Source organism: Salmo salar, chromosome ssa13, assembly GCF_905237065.1.
Source record: "Salmo salar chromosome ssa13, Ssal_v3.1, whole genome shotgun sequence".
NCBI classification, from domain to species: domain Eukaryota; kingdom Metazoa; phylum Chordata; class Actinopteri; order Salmoniformes; family Salmonidae; genus Salmo; species Salmo salar.
In genome coordinates, this window is record NC_059454.1 from 101,747,761 (window position 1) to 101,763,915 (window position 16,155).

The 16,155-nt window shown below is 45.2% G+C and overlaps 1 protein-coding gene across 2 annotated transcripts in view; it reads right to left on the reverse strand.

Annotated features, from left to right (window-relative positions):
• Positions 1-8,545: 8,545 nt before the first annotated feature.
• Positions 8,546-16,155, reverse strand: part of LOC106568424 (dopamine beta-hydroxylase (dopamine beta-monooxygenase)) — a 42,306-nt gene continuing 34,696 nt past the window's right edge. For both annotated transcript variants that reach the window (XM_014138744.2, XM_014138743.2), the window contains exon 12: positions 8,546-9,196. In XM_014138744.2, the coding sequence (XP_013994219.1) occupies positions 9,059-9,196 (138 nt within the window). In that variant the 3' untranslated portion in view covers positions 8,546-9,058. The remainder of the gene's footprint in view (positions 9,197-16,155) is intronic.

Consider the following 16,155-nt stretch of genomic DNA (forward strand, 5'->3'; position numbering starts at 1 on the left):
ATTATTAAAGTGACTAGTGTTCCATTATTAGTGGCCAGTGATTTCAAGTCTATGTATATAGGGCAGCAGCCTCTAAGGTGCTAGTGATGGCTATTTAACAGTCTGATGGCCTTGAGATAGAAGCTGTTTTTCAGTCTCTCGGTCCCAGCTTTGATGCACCTGTACTGTCCTCGCCTTCTGGATAATAAAGGGGTGAACAGGCAGTGGCCTGGTTGTTGTCCTTGATTATCTTTTTGGCCTTCCTGTGACATCGGATGCTGTAAGTGTCCTGGAGGGCAGGAGGGCCCACGGTGATGCGTTGGGCAGACCGCACCACCCTCTGGAGAGCCCTGCGGTTATGGGCAGTGCAGTTGCCAGGTGGTGATACAGCCCGACAGGATGCTCTGAATTGTGCAGCTGTAAAAGTTTGTGAGGGTTTTAGGTGGCAAGCCAAAATTCTTCAGCCTCTTGAGGTTGAAGAGGCGCTGTTGCACCTTCTTCAAAACACTGTCTGTGTGGGTGGGCCATTTTAGATCTTCAGTGATGTGTACGCCGAGGAACTTGAAGCTTTCCACCTTCTCCACTGCGGTCCCGTCTATATGGACAGAGGGGTGCTCCCTCTGCTGTTTCCTGAAGTCCACGATTAGTTTACGTTGAGTGAGAGGTTATTTTCCTGGAACCACACTCCCAGGGCCCCTCGCTTCCTCCCTGTAGGCTGTCTCGTCATTGTTGGTAATCAGGCCTACTACTGTTGTGTCATCTGCAATCTTGATGATTAAGTTGGAGGCGTGCATGGCCACTCAGTCATGGGTGAACAGGGAGTACAGGAGGGGGCTGGGCACGCACCCTTGTGGGGACCCTGTGTTGAGGATCAGCGAAGTGGAGGTGTTGTTTCCTACTTTCACCACCTGGGGGCGGCCCGTCAGGAAATCCAGGACCCAGTTGCACAGGGCGGGGTTAACCAGGGTTTCTGCGGGGACATGTTCTTTGTGTATCTTAACTGTTAACCAGGGTTTCTGGGGGGCCATGTTCTTTGTGTATCGAAGCTGTTAACCAGGGTTTCTGGGGGGACATGTTCTTTGTCTATTGAAGCTGTTAACCAGGGTTTCTGGGGGGCCATGTTCTTTGTGTATCGAAGCTGTTAACCAGGGTTTCTGGGGGCCATGTTCTTTGTGTATCGAAGCTGTTAACCAGGGTTTCTGGGGGCCATGTTCTTTGTCTATTGAAGCTGTTAACCAGGGTTTCTGGGGGGCCATGTTCTTTGTGTATCGAAGCTGTTAACCAGGGTTTCTGGGGGCCATGTTCTTTGTCTATTGAAGCTGTTAACCAGGGTCTCTGGGGGGCCATGTTCTTTGTCTATTGAAGCTGTTAACCAGGGTTTCTGGGGGGCCATGTTCTTTGTGTATCTTAACTGTTAACCAGGGTTTCTGGGGGGTCATGTTCTTTGTGTATCTTAACTGTTAACCAGGGTTTCTGCGGGGACATGTTCTTTGTCTATTGAAGCTGTTAACCAGGGTTTCTGGGGGGCCATGTTCTTTGTGTATCTTAACTGTTAACCAGGGTTTCTGCGGGGACATGTTCTTTGTACCACACATGGATTTATATGTGAATCCATGTGTATGTCCTGTGTTATTCTCTTCCGTACCCCCGCCCCCTTGCCACTACCCAGCCAAGCATGTTGTGACTCAGTGGATGACCGTTGTCTTGTTCACTAAGCTGCTGCTGGACTGTATGGTAGAGACAGGGCAGGCGTGTGTGTGTGTGTGTTAAGGCTGTGGTATGTTGGGGTTTAAGACACCACATCTCCAGGTCCCCTCCTGTCCCAGAGGATCTATTCCCCTCTCCCTTATCATTAGTCACACATCCCATCCCATCACATCAGCCCAACACAGCGTAGCATTAGAGCAGAGCAGCGTGTCAGAGTGCAGAGCACACAAACACAAACACACACACACACACATTCACACAGCCCTGGCCCTGGCCCAATGCTGCAGCCCTCCACAGGCCCCGCCTACGTTGCAGCCCACCACAGGCCCTGCCTACACTGCACCCCTCCACAGGCCCCGCCTATACTGCAGCCCTCCACAGGCCCTGCCTACGTTGAAGCCCTCCACAGGCCCTGCCTACATTGAAGCCCTCCACAGGCCCTGCCTACGTTAAAGCCCTCCACAGGCCCTGCCTACGTTGAAGCCCTCCACAGGCCCTGCCTACATTGAAGCCCTCCACAGGCCCTGCCTACGTTAAAGCCCTCCACAGGCCCTGCCTACGTTAAAGCCCTCCACAGGCCCTGCCTACACTAGAAGGGAGGAAGAGAAAGGAAAGGAGGGTGAAAGAGAGGAAAGGAGGGAGAGAGGGAATGGGAATCAGAGAGGACAGAAGGAGGGAGGAGAGGACAAGTGAGCGAGGGGATGAAAGACTCAGCATGAAGTACTGACAGGAAGAGAGACAGGAAGAGAAGAGAGAGGTGGGAAAGAGATGGTGTGAAATAACGATTTGGAATGGATCAGGCTAAGGAGGGTCTTGGCTAGGCTGGGGCCGGGGCCGGGATAGAGGCTAGGCCAGTAGACTTCCACTGCGGTTGAGCTAGTGTCCAGGCTTGGGCCTGGGTTAGACAAGCCTCCAGACAAGCTCGTTTGTGGAACAGAGCCAGGGCTACAGCACTGCGAGGGAAGGAAGCAAAGGAACAGACTCATCGGACCCGAATGGTTTTGACATTGAGACGTGAATGAACTGGTGTAAGTGTTTTGTGACCTCATCAGAGTCTATCTTAGACCTCTTTTTTAAATGTGGTTTTCATTAAAGAAAGAGACTACTCTTGGGTAGGAGCTTTCGGCCAGTAACCAAAATGTTGCTGGATCGAATCCCGAATCTGACAAGGTAAAAATCTGTCGTTCTGCCCCTGTTCCCTGGGCGCCGATGACGTGGTTAAGGCAGCATCCCCCCTCACCGCTTTGATTCAGAGGGCTTGGGTTAAGTGCGGAAGACACATTTCAGTTGAATGCATGCATTCATTTGTACAACTAACTAGGTATTCCTTCCCTTTCCCTATTTCCCTACTAAAATCCATTAGCTGATGTGTCCATGTAACTGTTGAATTGTTGGGAGCATATTCAGAGCGTGCGACTTCTTGTCTTTATTTTTCTACATTAAAGAAAAATTTATTATAAAATACTTAGCATGGAATAGTTATTTTGAAGAGAGGAGTCAGGTTTAGTTTAGCATCATTAAAAACAGTCTCAGGTTCTCTGAGCTGACAGTTCTTAAGGATGGATTAAGAACTGTCTTTAAACACTCTGGGACAATTGCAACCATCGATGAGCCACCAGCTTATCGCCAGCTGATCTCTCGTTAAACCATCAATACGCACTAAAACCACCTGCACTGCTGATCTCAATTGCAACCAATATTGGCCAGCAATTTACCACTACATAACTCGGATGTTGAGGTTATCTTTATTCTTGATGGCAGCCAACATTTTTCAATACTATTTCATCCTCTGGTTGGTATTATCCTTGGAACAACCCCTTACAATAAAATATTGCAGTCAGAGTGGAGTATAACTGCAATAACGTGTGCTGCAAATACCGTATTCTTATCGGCAGACTCAACAGCCTTGGTTTCTCTAATGACTGCCTCGCCTGGTTCACTAACTACTTCTCAGATAGAGTTCAGTGTGTCAAATTAGAGGGCCTGTTGTCCGGACCTCTGGCAGTCTCTATGGGGGTGCCACAGGGATCAATTCTCGAGCCAACTCTTTTCTCTGTATATATATACATGATGCCGCTCTTGCTGCTGGTGATTCTTTGATCCACCTCTACGCAGACAACACCATTATGTATACATCTGGCCCTTCTTTGGACACTGTGTTTACTAACCTCCAAACGAGCTTCAACGCCATACAACACTCTTTCCGTGGCCTCCAAATGCTCTTAAATGCTAGTAAAATGAAATGCATGCTCTTCAACCGATCGCTGCCCGCACCTGCCCGCCCGACTAGCATCACTACTCTGGACGGTTCTGACTTAGAATATGTGGACAACTATAAATACCTAGGTGTCTGACTAGACAGTAAACTCTCCTTCCAGACTCATATTAAGCATCTCCAATCCAAAGTTAAATCTAGAATTGGCTTCCTATTTCGCAACAACACCTCCTCTCATGCTGCCAAACTTACCCTCGTAAAACTGACTATCCTATCGATCCTTGCCTTCGGCGATGTCATTTACAAATTAGCCTCCAACACTCTACTCAGCAAATTGGATGCAGTCTATCACAGTGCCATCCGTTTTGTCACCAAAGCCCCATATACTACCCACCACTGCGACCTGTATGCTCTCGTTGGCTGGTCATATTCATCGCCAAACCCACTGGCTCCAGGTCATCTATAAGTCTTTGCAAGGTATAGCTCCGCCTTATCTCAGCTCACTGGTCACCATATCAATACCCACCCGTAGCACATGCTCCAGCAGGTATATTTCACTGGTCATCCCCAAAGCCAACACCTCCTTTGACCGCCTTTCCTTACAGTTCTTTGCTGCCAATGACTGGAACGAAATGCAAAAGTCACTAAAGTTGGAGACTTATATCTCCCTCACTAACTTTAAGCATCAGCTGTCAGAGCAGCTTACCGATCGCTGCAGCTGTACGCAGCCCATTTGTAAATAGCCCATCCAACCAACTACCTACCTCATCCCAATATTTGTTTTTGTTTTTCTGTTCTTTTGCACACCAGTATTTCTACTTGCAGATCCTCATCTGCACATATGTCACTCCAGTGTAAATTGCTAAATTGTAATTAGTTCGCCACTATTGGCCTATTTATTGCCTTACCTCCTTATTTCATTTGCACACACTGTGTACAGATCTTTCTATTGTGTTATTGACTGTACGTTTGTTTATCCCATATGTAACTCTGTGTTGTTGTTTTTGTCGCACTGCTTGCTTTATCTTGGCCAGGTCGCAGTTGTAAATGAGAACTAGTTCTCAACTGGCCTACCAGGTTAAATAAAGGTGAAATTTAAAAATGTTTAAAAAAATTAAATACTGAGTCCAAAATAACCGTTTTTTTGCTGCAGTAGTTTTGCTGTGTAACTGCAGTTACAGTGCAATATAACTGCAGTTATTCTGCAATTACTGTGCCAAAATACCACAGTCAACTGCAGTTACTGCAATTTCAAAACTGCAATATTTTTTTGTAAGGGAACTTAGTCCTATTTTATGAGCACACTAAGGTAGATGTTATCTATTTGAAAATCGTTCCATACAACTGAAATAAAGTATTTCCTCGTTTACTGTGGCAATTTACCCAACACGTTGAATGAATGGAAAACCTATGATAATGGTGTTGCCTACTTGTATTATTTTATTAACTATTTTTTATATAAAATTTTCCAATATGGTCATTTCTTATCAAGATTATGGCAAAAATATCCGTGGACAGTCCATATTTGAAATGTTTAACTAAATCAAGTAAATAGTGATTGACTTATTTAATCTATATTTTTTTAGCAAATTAAAATGGGGTCTAAAGTTATTTAGAATGGCATGTATTATACACTGCTCAAAAAAATAAAGGGAACACTTAAACAACACAATGTAACTCCAAGTCAATCACACTTCTGTGAAATCAAACTGTCCACTTAGGAAGCAACACTGTTTGACAATAAATTTCACATGCTGTTGTGCAAATGGAATAGACAACAGGTGGAAATTATAGGCAATTAGCAAGACACCCCCAATAAAGGAGTGGTTCTGCAGGTGGGGACCACAGACCACTTCTCAGTTCCTATGCTTCCTGGCTGATGTTTTGGTCACTTTTGAATGCTGGCGGTGCTTTCACTCTAGTGGTAGCATGAGACGGAGTCTACAACCCACACAAGTGGCTCAGGTAGTGCAGCTCATCCAGGATGGCACATCAATGCGAGCTGTGGCATGAAGGTTTGCTGTGTCTGTCAGCGTAGTGTCCAGAGCATGGAGGCGCTACCAGGAGACAGGCCAGTACATCAGGAGACGTGGAAGAGGCCGTAGGAGGGCAACAACCCAGCAGCAAGACCGCTACCTCCGCCTTTGTGCAAGGAGGAGCAGGAGGAGCACTGCCAGAGCCCTGCAAAATGACCTCCAGCAGGCCACAAATGTGCATGTGTCTGCTCAAACGGTCAGAAACAGACTCCATGAGGGTGGTATGAGGGCCCGACGTCCACAGGTGGGGGTTGTGCTTAATAAATTGGGTGAATTTTGGCCCATTCCTCCTGACAGAGCTGGTGTAACTGAGTCAGGTTTGTAGGCCTCCTTGCTCGCACACGCTTTTTCAGTTCTGCCCCAAAATGTTGAATAGCATTGAGGTCAGGGCTTTGTGATGGCCACTACCAATACCTTGACTTTGTTGTCCTTAAGACATTTTTCCACAACTTTGGAAGTCTGCTTGGGGTCATTGTCCATTTGGAAGACCCATTGGCGACCAAGCTTTAACTTCCTGACTGATGTCTTGAGATGTTGCTTCAATATATCCACATGATGCCATCTATTTTGTGAAGTGCACCAGTCCCTCCTGCAGCAAAGCACCCCCACAACATGATGCTGCCACCCTGTGCTTCACGGTTGGGATGGTGTTCTTCGGCTTGCAAGCCTCCCCCTTTTTCCTCTAAACATAATGATGGTCATTATGGCCAAACAGTTCTATTTTTGTTTCATCAGACCAGAGGACATTTCTCCAAAAAATACGATCTTTGTCCCCATGTGCAGTTGCAAACCGTAGTCTGGCTTTTTTATGGCGGTTTTGGAGCAGTGGCTTCTTCCTTGCTGAGCGGCCTTTCAGGTTATGTCGATATAGGACTCATTTTACTGTGGATATAGATACTTTTGTACCTGTTTCCTCCAGCATCTTAACAAGGTCCTTTGCTGTTGTTCTGGGATTGATTTGCACTTTTTGCACCAAAGTATGTTCATCTCTAGGAGAGATCACATCTCCTTCCTGAGTGGTATGATGGCTGTGTGGTTTCATGTTGTTTATACTTGCGTACTATTGTTTGTACAGATGAACGTGGTACCTTCAGGCATTTGGAAATTGCTCCCAAGGATGAACCAGACTTGTGGAGGTCTACAATTTACTTTCTGAGGTCTTGGCTGATTTCCTTTGATTTTCCCATGATTTCAAGCAAAGAGGCACTGAGTTTGAAGGTAGGCCTTGAAATACATCCACAGGTACACCTCCAATTGACTCAAATTAGCCTATCAGAAGCTTCTAAAGCCATTACATTATTTTCTGGAATTTATCCAAGTTGTTTAAAGGCACAGTCAACTTAGTGTATGTAAACTTCTGACCCACTGGAATTGTAATACAGTGAATTATAAGTGAAATAATCTGTCTGTAAACAATTGTTGGAAAAATTACTTGTGTCATGCACAAAGTAGATGTCCTAACCGACTTGCCAAAACTATAGATTGTTAACAAGATGTGTATGTAAACTTCCGACTTCAACTGTATGTGCTGATGTAAAAAGGACTTTACAAATACTTTATTTATTTTATTTAACCTTTATTTAACTAGGCAAATCAGTTAAGAATAAATTCTTATTTACAATGATGGCCTACCAAAAGGCAAAAGGCTTCCTGCGGGGACGGAGCCTGGGATTAAAAAAATAAACAATAATAAATACAATATAAATACAGGACAAAACACACATCACAACAAGAGAGACAACATAGCAAGGCAGCAACACATGACAACACATTTGATTGACTGATCAGCCTTTTGGTTTCAATGCTCCTGATGGGTTGATATTTCATTGGGGGCGAGAGTAGAGAATCTAGACCAGCTGTCTGGTATCGTAGTCACTTGACACGGTAACAACAGGAGATCAACTAATCTGATGGTTTATCCTTGTAGGTTTTCCCTAGCAATCAAGCTTATTTTAACCAGGAGGTGAATGTAATCTCCTGTTTGTAGCGTTTTAAGACATCCAGTGCTAACCTGCAGGAGGTTAAGTTCTGCCTGTTCGTTGCAAAGCAGGTTAAGTTCTGCTTGTTCGTTGCAATCAAGCCTCAGAGGTGTTGATTTAACCATGTTTGTGTGTGCTCTCTCTCTCTCAGGTCAATGCTGACTTTTTAAAGATTGAGAAGTTCACTCTGGAGGGAATCGGAATGGTATTCGAGGCTAAGGCACACCTCAAGTTGCACTTTGACCCCTCAAACAACTGCGTGAAGGACATTTACCCTGCTGACCACCTTATCCTAGAGAGATATACACGGTTATCAAAACGTCACACCAGGGTAAGCCTACACAAAACATAGCCCTTATTTTAACTATTTCTAAAATTCCCTATGGGAAAAATGAATGGTGGAAAAACGATTGGAACCATTTCCCTGTTTGACCGCTAGGTTTTATGGGTATTATGACTCTTACTGTGGTACTCTATGTTGTGTCAATATTAGTGTTGTATACTGCGCTATGTTAATTGCAGAACTGAATACCCAGTGTATTCTTCTTGCTGAATTGGAGTCAATGATAATGAATTAACGAAAGATAATTACTTGCCTGTATAAAACAAAAGGTAGAACTGCTTGCCTGTGAATTCTTCAATACACTTTATTGATTCATTTCAAATGCAATGCAGGAATTCTTTCTTTGGGATGGACAATAATGTGATTTGTTAAGCATGGGACTAGAACTAGGCTTAATCTGTCTCTGGGTAACTAGTCCTATATGTCCAAATCAATTGAGTGACAGGTTTAGAAGACTTTAACATGTATCATTGATATGCAGTTCTTGATGTCAATAATTAACATACAGCTTAAAATGATAAACCACGATGACCAGTAAAATCAAGCTTTATATTTATCCACCATTATCTTCACCCATCAATGTGACAATGTTTTAAGATTCATTGGACAATAAATATCTGGTGAGAGATGTTGGAGTATGTTTTAATTCACTGTGTAAGAATACTGGAATGTGATGATGACAGAGCTGACATCATGCTAGTCCTTGTGTTGTTGTGGTGGAGGTGAAGTACATCACCAGAGAGAGAAAGAGAAGGAGGGGGTTGTTATTCAGACAGAGGAGAGGGTCTTCAGCAGGGCGTCAGACCTCCTCACCTCTATCAGGCTGCACCACGGTGGGCTCACTGCTCTGTGAGGGCAGCTTGCCCCCTTCACACGGGTAGCGGGGCCTCTGGAGCTGTGATGTCACAACAGGAAGCTCCTGCCTTTCCCAGTCGCCCTGGCACAAAACAAACACAGAAGCAGTCAGTCAGGCAAGGTGTGTGTGTGTGTGTGTGTGTGTGTGTGTGTGTGTGTGTGTGTGTGTGTGTGTGTGTGTGTGTGTGTGTGTGTGTGTGTGTGTGTGTGTGTGTGTGTGTGTGTGAACTTCATTGTACTGTGAAGACCTTAACTGTACTGTGAACTTTTGACTTGTTTTGTGTGATGGTTAAGCGCACATTTGAACTGTTGAACTGTGTGTTTGATCATGTGTGGTGGTATGTGTTTCTGTGCAGTGTTTCTCTATGAGAATATGCCCTATACGGTAGAGTTAGTCACCAGGTCCCTATACGGTAGAGTTAGTCACCAGGTCCCTATACGGTAGAGTTAGTCTCCAGGTCCCTATACGGTAGAGTTAGTCTCCAGTCACCAGGTCTATACGGTAGAGTTAGTCTCCAGTCACCAGGTCCCTATGCAGTAGAGTTAGTCACCAGGTCCCTATACGGTAGAGTTAGTCACCAGGTCCCTATACGGTAGAGTTAGTCTCCAGGTCCCTATACGGTAGAGTTAGTCTCCAGTCACCAGGTCTATACGGTAGAGTTAGTCTCCAGTCACCAGGTCCCTATGCAGTAGAGTTAGTCACCAGGTCCCTATACGGTAGAGTTAGTCTCCAGTCACCAGGTCCCTATACGGTAGAGTTAGTCTCCTGTCACCAGGTCCCTATACGGTAGAGTTAGTCTCCTGTCACCAGGTCCCTATACGGTAGAATTAGTCACCAGGTCCCTATACGGTAGAGTTAGTCTCCTGTCACCAGGTCCCTATACGGTAGAGTTAGTCTCCTGTCACCAGGTCCCTATACGGTAGAGTTAGTCTCCTGTCACCAGGTCCCTATACGGTAGAGTTAGTCACCAGGTCCCTATACGGTAGAGTTAGTCTCCAGTCACCAGGTCCCTATAGAGTTAGTCACCAGGTCCCTATACGGTAGAGTTAGTCACCAGGTCCCTATACGGTAGAGTTAGTCACCAGGTCCCTATACGGTAGAGTTAGTCACCAGGTCCCTATACGGTAGAGTTAGTCACCAGGTCCCTATACGGTAGAGTTAGTCTCCAGTCACCAGGACCCTATACGGTAGAGTTAGTCTCTAGTCACCAGGTCCCTATACGGTAGAGTTAGTCACCAGGTCCCTATATGGTAGAGTTAGTCTCCTGTCACCAGGTCCCTATACGGTAGAGTTAGTCTCCTGTCACCAGGTCCCTATACGGTAGAGTTAGTCTCCAGTCACCAGGTCCCTATACGGTAGAGTTAGTCACCAGGTCCCTATACGGTAGAGTTAGTCTCCAGGTCCCTATACGGTAGAGTTAGTCTCCAGGTCCCTATACGGTAGAGTTAGTCTCCAGGTCCCTATCTCCAGGTCCCTCTCCAGGTCCCTATAGAGTTAGTCACCAGGTCCCTATACGGTAGAGTTAGTCACCAGGTCCCTATACGGTAGAGTTAGTCTCCAGGTCCCTATACGTTAGAGTTAGTCACCAGGTCCCTATACGGTAGAGTTAGTCTCCAGTCACCAGGTCTATACGGTAGAGTTAGTCTCCAGTCACCAGGTCCCTATACGGTAGAGTTAGTCTCCTGTCACCAGGTCCCTATACGGTAGAGTTAGTCACCAGGTCCCTATACGGTAGAGTTAGTCTCCAGGTCCCTATACGGTAGAGTTAGTCACCAGGTCCCTATACGGTAGAGTTAGTCACCAGGTCCCTATACGGTAGAGTTAGTCTCCAGTCACCAGGTCCCTATACGGTAGAGTTAGTCACCAGGTCCCTATACAGTAGAGTTAGTCTCCAGGTCCCTATACGGTAGAGTTAGTCACCAGGTCCCTATACGGTAGAGTTAGTCTCCAGTCACCAGGTCCCTATACGGTAGAGTTAGTCACCAGGTCCCTATACGGTAGAGTTAGTTTCCAGTCACCAGGTCCCTATACAGTAGAGTTAGTCTCCAGGTCCCTATACGGTAGAGTTAGTCACCAGGTCCCTATACGGTAGAGTTAGTCTCCTGTCACCAGGTCTATACGGTAGAGTTAGTCTCCAGTCACCAGGTCCCTGATAGAGTAGAGCTCCCAAGTGGCACAGCGGTCTAAGGCACTGCATCTCAATGCAAGAGTCGTCACTACAGTCCCTGGTTTGAATCCAGACTGTATCACATCCGGCTGTGATTGGGAGTCCCATAGGGCGGTGCACAATTGGCCCAGCGTCGTCTGAGTTTGGCTGGGGTAGGCCGTCATTGTAAATAAGAATGGGTTCTTAACTGCCTAGTTAAATAAAGGTTAAATAAATAAATCAAAATAGAGTTAATCTCCAGTCATCAGATGATTGGCTGGCATATTGCCTCTGAACACGGGGACCTGGTTGGCAAGTCAGTAAGAGATCAATGGCCGCAGGTGAGGATACCATGGTAAATTTAACACTCACTAAATGCCTGCCTCACCTGCCACTATCCTTGTCTGTTACTGTCCCAGCAGCCATCAGCCAGGCCAGTCAGCCGCATACACACCTCTCCAGCCAGCCATGCTCTCACCCAGACTACTGGTGAATGATTTCAGACTGACAGCGATGGGGGAGGAGGATTGTTATGGTGATGCTCATATACGGTATCAGGGCCAGTCTGAGAGCCGAGTAGCAGTAAACTGTTACCGTAAATGATCAGAACAGACTGCACCCTGCAATCTATACTCCCATTTCATTTAATGGTGACGCAGCATGTGCTGCGCAAACTCTTTTTAAAATTTGATGAATATCGTTTTGGATTTCCAGCAGCAGCTCAGAGTGTGTATGTACCGGTACTGTACTAGACTTCCTGTACTATACTCACAGGGAAGAGCTTGGTGAAGGGCTGGTAACAGGCCATGGAGATGGGAGAGGTGTTGTAGAGAGTTCAGCACCTCTCCACTGTCCTGAACTATACATAACCATACTCTACTGTACTATATATACATAACTATACTCTACTGTATTGTCCTGTACTATACACAACTATACTCTACTGTACTGTCCTATACATAACTATACGCCACTGTACCACACATACTGTACTATACAAAACTATACTCTTCTGTACTGTCCTGTACCATACATAACTATACTCTACTGTACTGTCCTGAACTATACATAACTATACTCTACGGTACTGTCCTGAACTATACATAACTATACTCTACTGTACTGTCATGTACCATACATAACTATACTCTACTGTACTATACATAACTATACTCTACGGTACTGTCCTGAACTATACATAACTATACTCTACAGTACTGTCATGTACCATACATAACTATACTCTACTGTACTATACATAACTATACTCTCCTGTACTGTCCTGTACCATACATAACTATACTCTACTGTACTATACATAACTATACTCTCCTGTACTGTCCTGTACCATACATAACTATTCTCTTCTGTACTGTCCTGTACTATACATAACTATACTCTACTGTACTGTCCTGTATTAAACATAACTATACTCTACTGTACTGTCATGTACCATACATAACTATACTCTACTGTACTGTCATGTACCATACATAACTATACTCTACTGTACTATACATAACTATACTCTACTGGACTGTCCTGTACCATACATAACTATACTCTACTGTACTATACATAACTATACTCTACTGTACTGTCCTGTACCATACATAACTATACTCTACTGTACTATACAGAACTATACTCTCCTGTACTGTCCTGTACCATACATAACTATTCTATTCTGTACTGTCCTGTATTATACATAACTATACTCTACTGTACTGTCCTGTATTATACATAACTATACTCTACTGTACTGTTCTGTACATAACTGTACTCTACTGTGCTGTGCTATACTATAACTGTACTATACTATCCTGTACTCCAACTGTACTCTACAGTCCTGTACTATAACTGTACTCTACTGTCCTGTACCATAACTCCACTCTATTGTCCTTTACTATATTATAAACATACTGTACTGTACTGACCTGTACTATACTATGCTGTACTGTCATGTACTATACTATAACTATACCGTACTGTCTTGTAATATACTACACCTGTACTCTACTGTCCTGTACTACACCTGTACTCTACTGTCCTGTACTATACCTGTACTCTACTGTCCTGTACTATACTATAACTGTACTCTACTGTCCTGTACTATACAATCAAATCAAATTTTATTAGTCACATGTGCCAAATACAACAGGCGTAGACCTTAGAGTGAAATGCTTACTTACGAGCCCCTAACCAACAATGCAGTTTTAAAAAATACGGATAAGAATAAGAAATAAAAGTAACAAGTAATTAAAGTGCAGCATTAAAATAACAATAGCGAGACTATATACAGGGGTGGTACCGGTTCAGAGTCAATGTGCGGGGGTATCGGTTAGTTGAGGTAATATGTACATGTAGGTAGAGTTATCAAAGTGACTATGCATAGATGATAACAACAGAGAGTAGCAGCGGTGTAAAAGAGGGGGAGGGGGGTGTGACGCAAATATTCTGGGTAGCCATTTCATTAGGTGTCCAGGAGTCTTCAGGAGTCTTGAACCTAGACTTGGAGCTCCGGCACTGCTTGCCGTGCAGAAGCAGAGAGAACAGTCTATGACTAGGGTGGCTGGTGTCTTTGACAATGTTTAGGGCCTTCCTCTGACACCGCCTGGTATAGAGGTCCTGGATGGCAGGAAGCTTGGTCCCAGTGATGTACTGGGCCATTTGCACTACCCTCTGTAGTGCCTTGCGGTCGGAGGCCGAGCAGTTGCCATACCAGGCAGTGATGCAACCAGTCAGGATGCTCTCGATGGTGCAGCTGTAGAACCTTTTGAGGATATGAGGACCCATGCCAAATCTTTTCAGTCTCCTGAGGGGAATAGGTTTTGTCGTGCCCTCTTCACAACTGTCTTGGTGTGCTTGGACCATGTTAGTTTGTTGGTGATGTGGACACCAAGGAACTTGAAGCTCTCAACCTGCTCCACTGCAGCCCCGTCATTGAGAATAGGGGCGTGCTCGGTCCTCTTTTTCCTGTAGTCCACAATCATCTCCTTTGTCTTGATCACGTTGAGGGAGAGGTTGTTGTCCTGGCACCACACGGCCAGGTCTCTGACCTCCTCCCTATAGGCTGTCTTGTCGTTGTCGGTGATCAGGCCTACCATTGTTGTGTCATCTGCAAACTTAATGATAGTGTTGGAGTCGTGCCTGGCCGTGCAGTCATGAGTGAACAGGGAGTACAGGAGGGGACTGAGCACGCATCCCTGAGGGGCCCCTGTGTTGAGGATCAGTGTGGCGGATGTGTTGTTACCTACCCTTACAAACTGGGGGTGGCCCGTCAGGAAGTCCAGGATCCAGTTGCAGAGGGAGGTGTTTAGTCCCAGGATCCTTAGCTTATTGATGAGCTTTGAGGGCACTATGGTGTTAAATGCTGAGCTATAGTCAATGAATAGCATTCTCACATAGGTGTTCCTTTTGTCCAGGTGTGAAAGGGCAGTGTGGAGTGCAATAGAGATAGTATCATCTGTGAATCTGTTGGGGCGGTATGCAAATTGGAGTGGGTCTAGGATTTCTGGGATAATGATGTATATGTGAGGCATGACCAGCCTTTCAAAGCACTTCATGGCTACAGACGTGAGTGTTCTTGGGCACAGGCACTATGGTGGTCTGCTTAAAATATGTTGGTATTACAGACTTCGATAGGGAGAGGTTGAAAATGTCAGTGAAGCCACTTGCCATTTGGTGAGTGCATGCTCAGAGTACACGTCCTGGTAATCCATCTGTCCCTGCGACCTTGTGAATGTTGACCTGTTTAAAGGTCTTACTCACATTGGCTGCGGAGAGAGTGATCACACAGTTGTCTGGAACAGCTGGTGCTCTCATGCATGTTTCAGTGTTATTTGCCTCGAAGCGAGCATAGAAGTAGTTTAGCTCGTCTGAGAGGCATGTGTCACTGGGCAACTCTCGGCTGTGCTTCGATTTCATAGTCTGTAATGGTTTGCAAGCCCTGCCACATCCGACAAGCGTAAGAGCCGATGTAGTACAATTCAATCTTAGTCCTGTAATGACACTTTTCCTGCTTGAAGGTTTGTCGGAGGGCATAGCGGGATTTCTTATAAGCTTCCGGGTTAGAGTCCCGCTCCTTGAAAGTGGCAGCTCTAACCATTAGCTCAGTGTGGATGTTGCCTGTATCCATGGCTTCTGGTTGGTGTATGTATGTACAGTCACTGTGGAGACAACGTCATCGATGCACTTATTGATGAAGCCAATGACTGATGTGGTGTACTCCTCAATGCCATCGGAGGAATCCCAGAACATATTTCAGTCTGCTAGCAAAACAGTCCTGTAGCTTAGCATTTGCTTCATCTGATCACTGTTTTATTGATCTAGCCACTGGTGCTTCCTGATTTAATTTTTGCTTGTAAGCAGGAATCAGGAGGATAGAATTATGGTCAGATTTGCCAAATGCAGTACAAGGGAGAGCATTGAATGCATCTCTGTCTGTGGAGTAAAGGTGGTCCAGAGTGTTTTTTCCTCTGGTTGTACATTTAACATGCTGATAGAAATTTGGCAAAACAGATTTAGGTTTCCCTGCATTAAAGTCCCCGGCTACTAGGAGCGCCGCCTCTGGGTGACCGTTTTCTTGTTTGCTTAGGGCGGAATACAGCTCATTCAATGCTGTCTTAGTGCCAGCCTCTGACTGTGGTGGTATGTAAACAGCTATGAAAAATACAGATGAAAACTCTCTAGGTGGATAGTGTGGTCTACAGCTTATCATGAAATACTGTACCTCAGGCGAGCAACAGCTTGAGACTTCCTTAGATATCGTGCACCAGCTGTTATTTACAAAAAGACATAGTCCGCCGCCCCTTGTCTTACCAAATGCAGCTGTTCTATCCTGCAGGTGCAGCGTACAAAGCTTTATGTAACTTTATGTACAAAAATAAGTTAC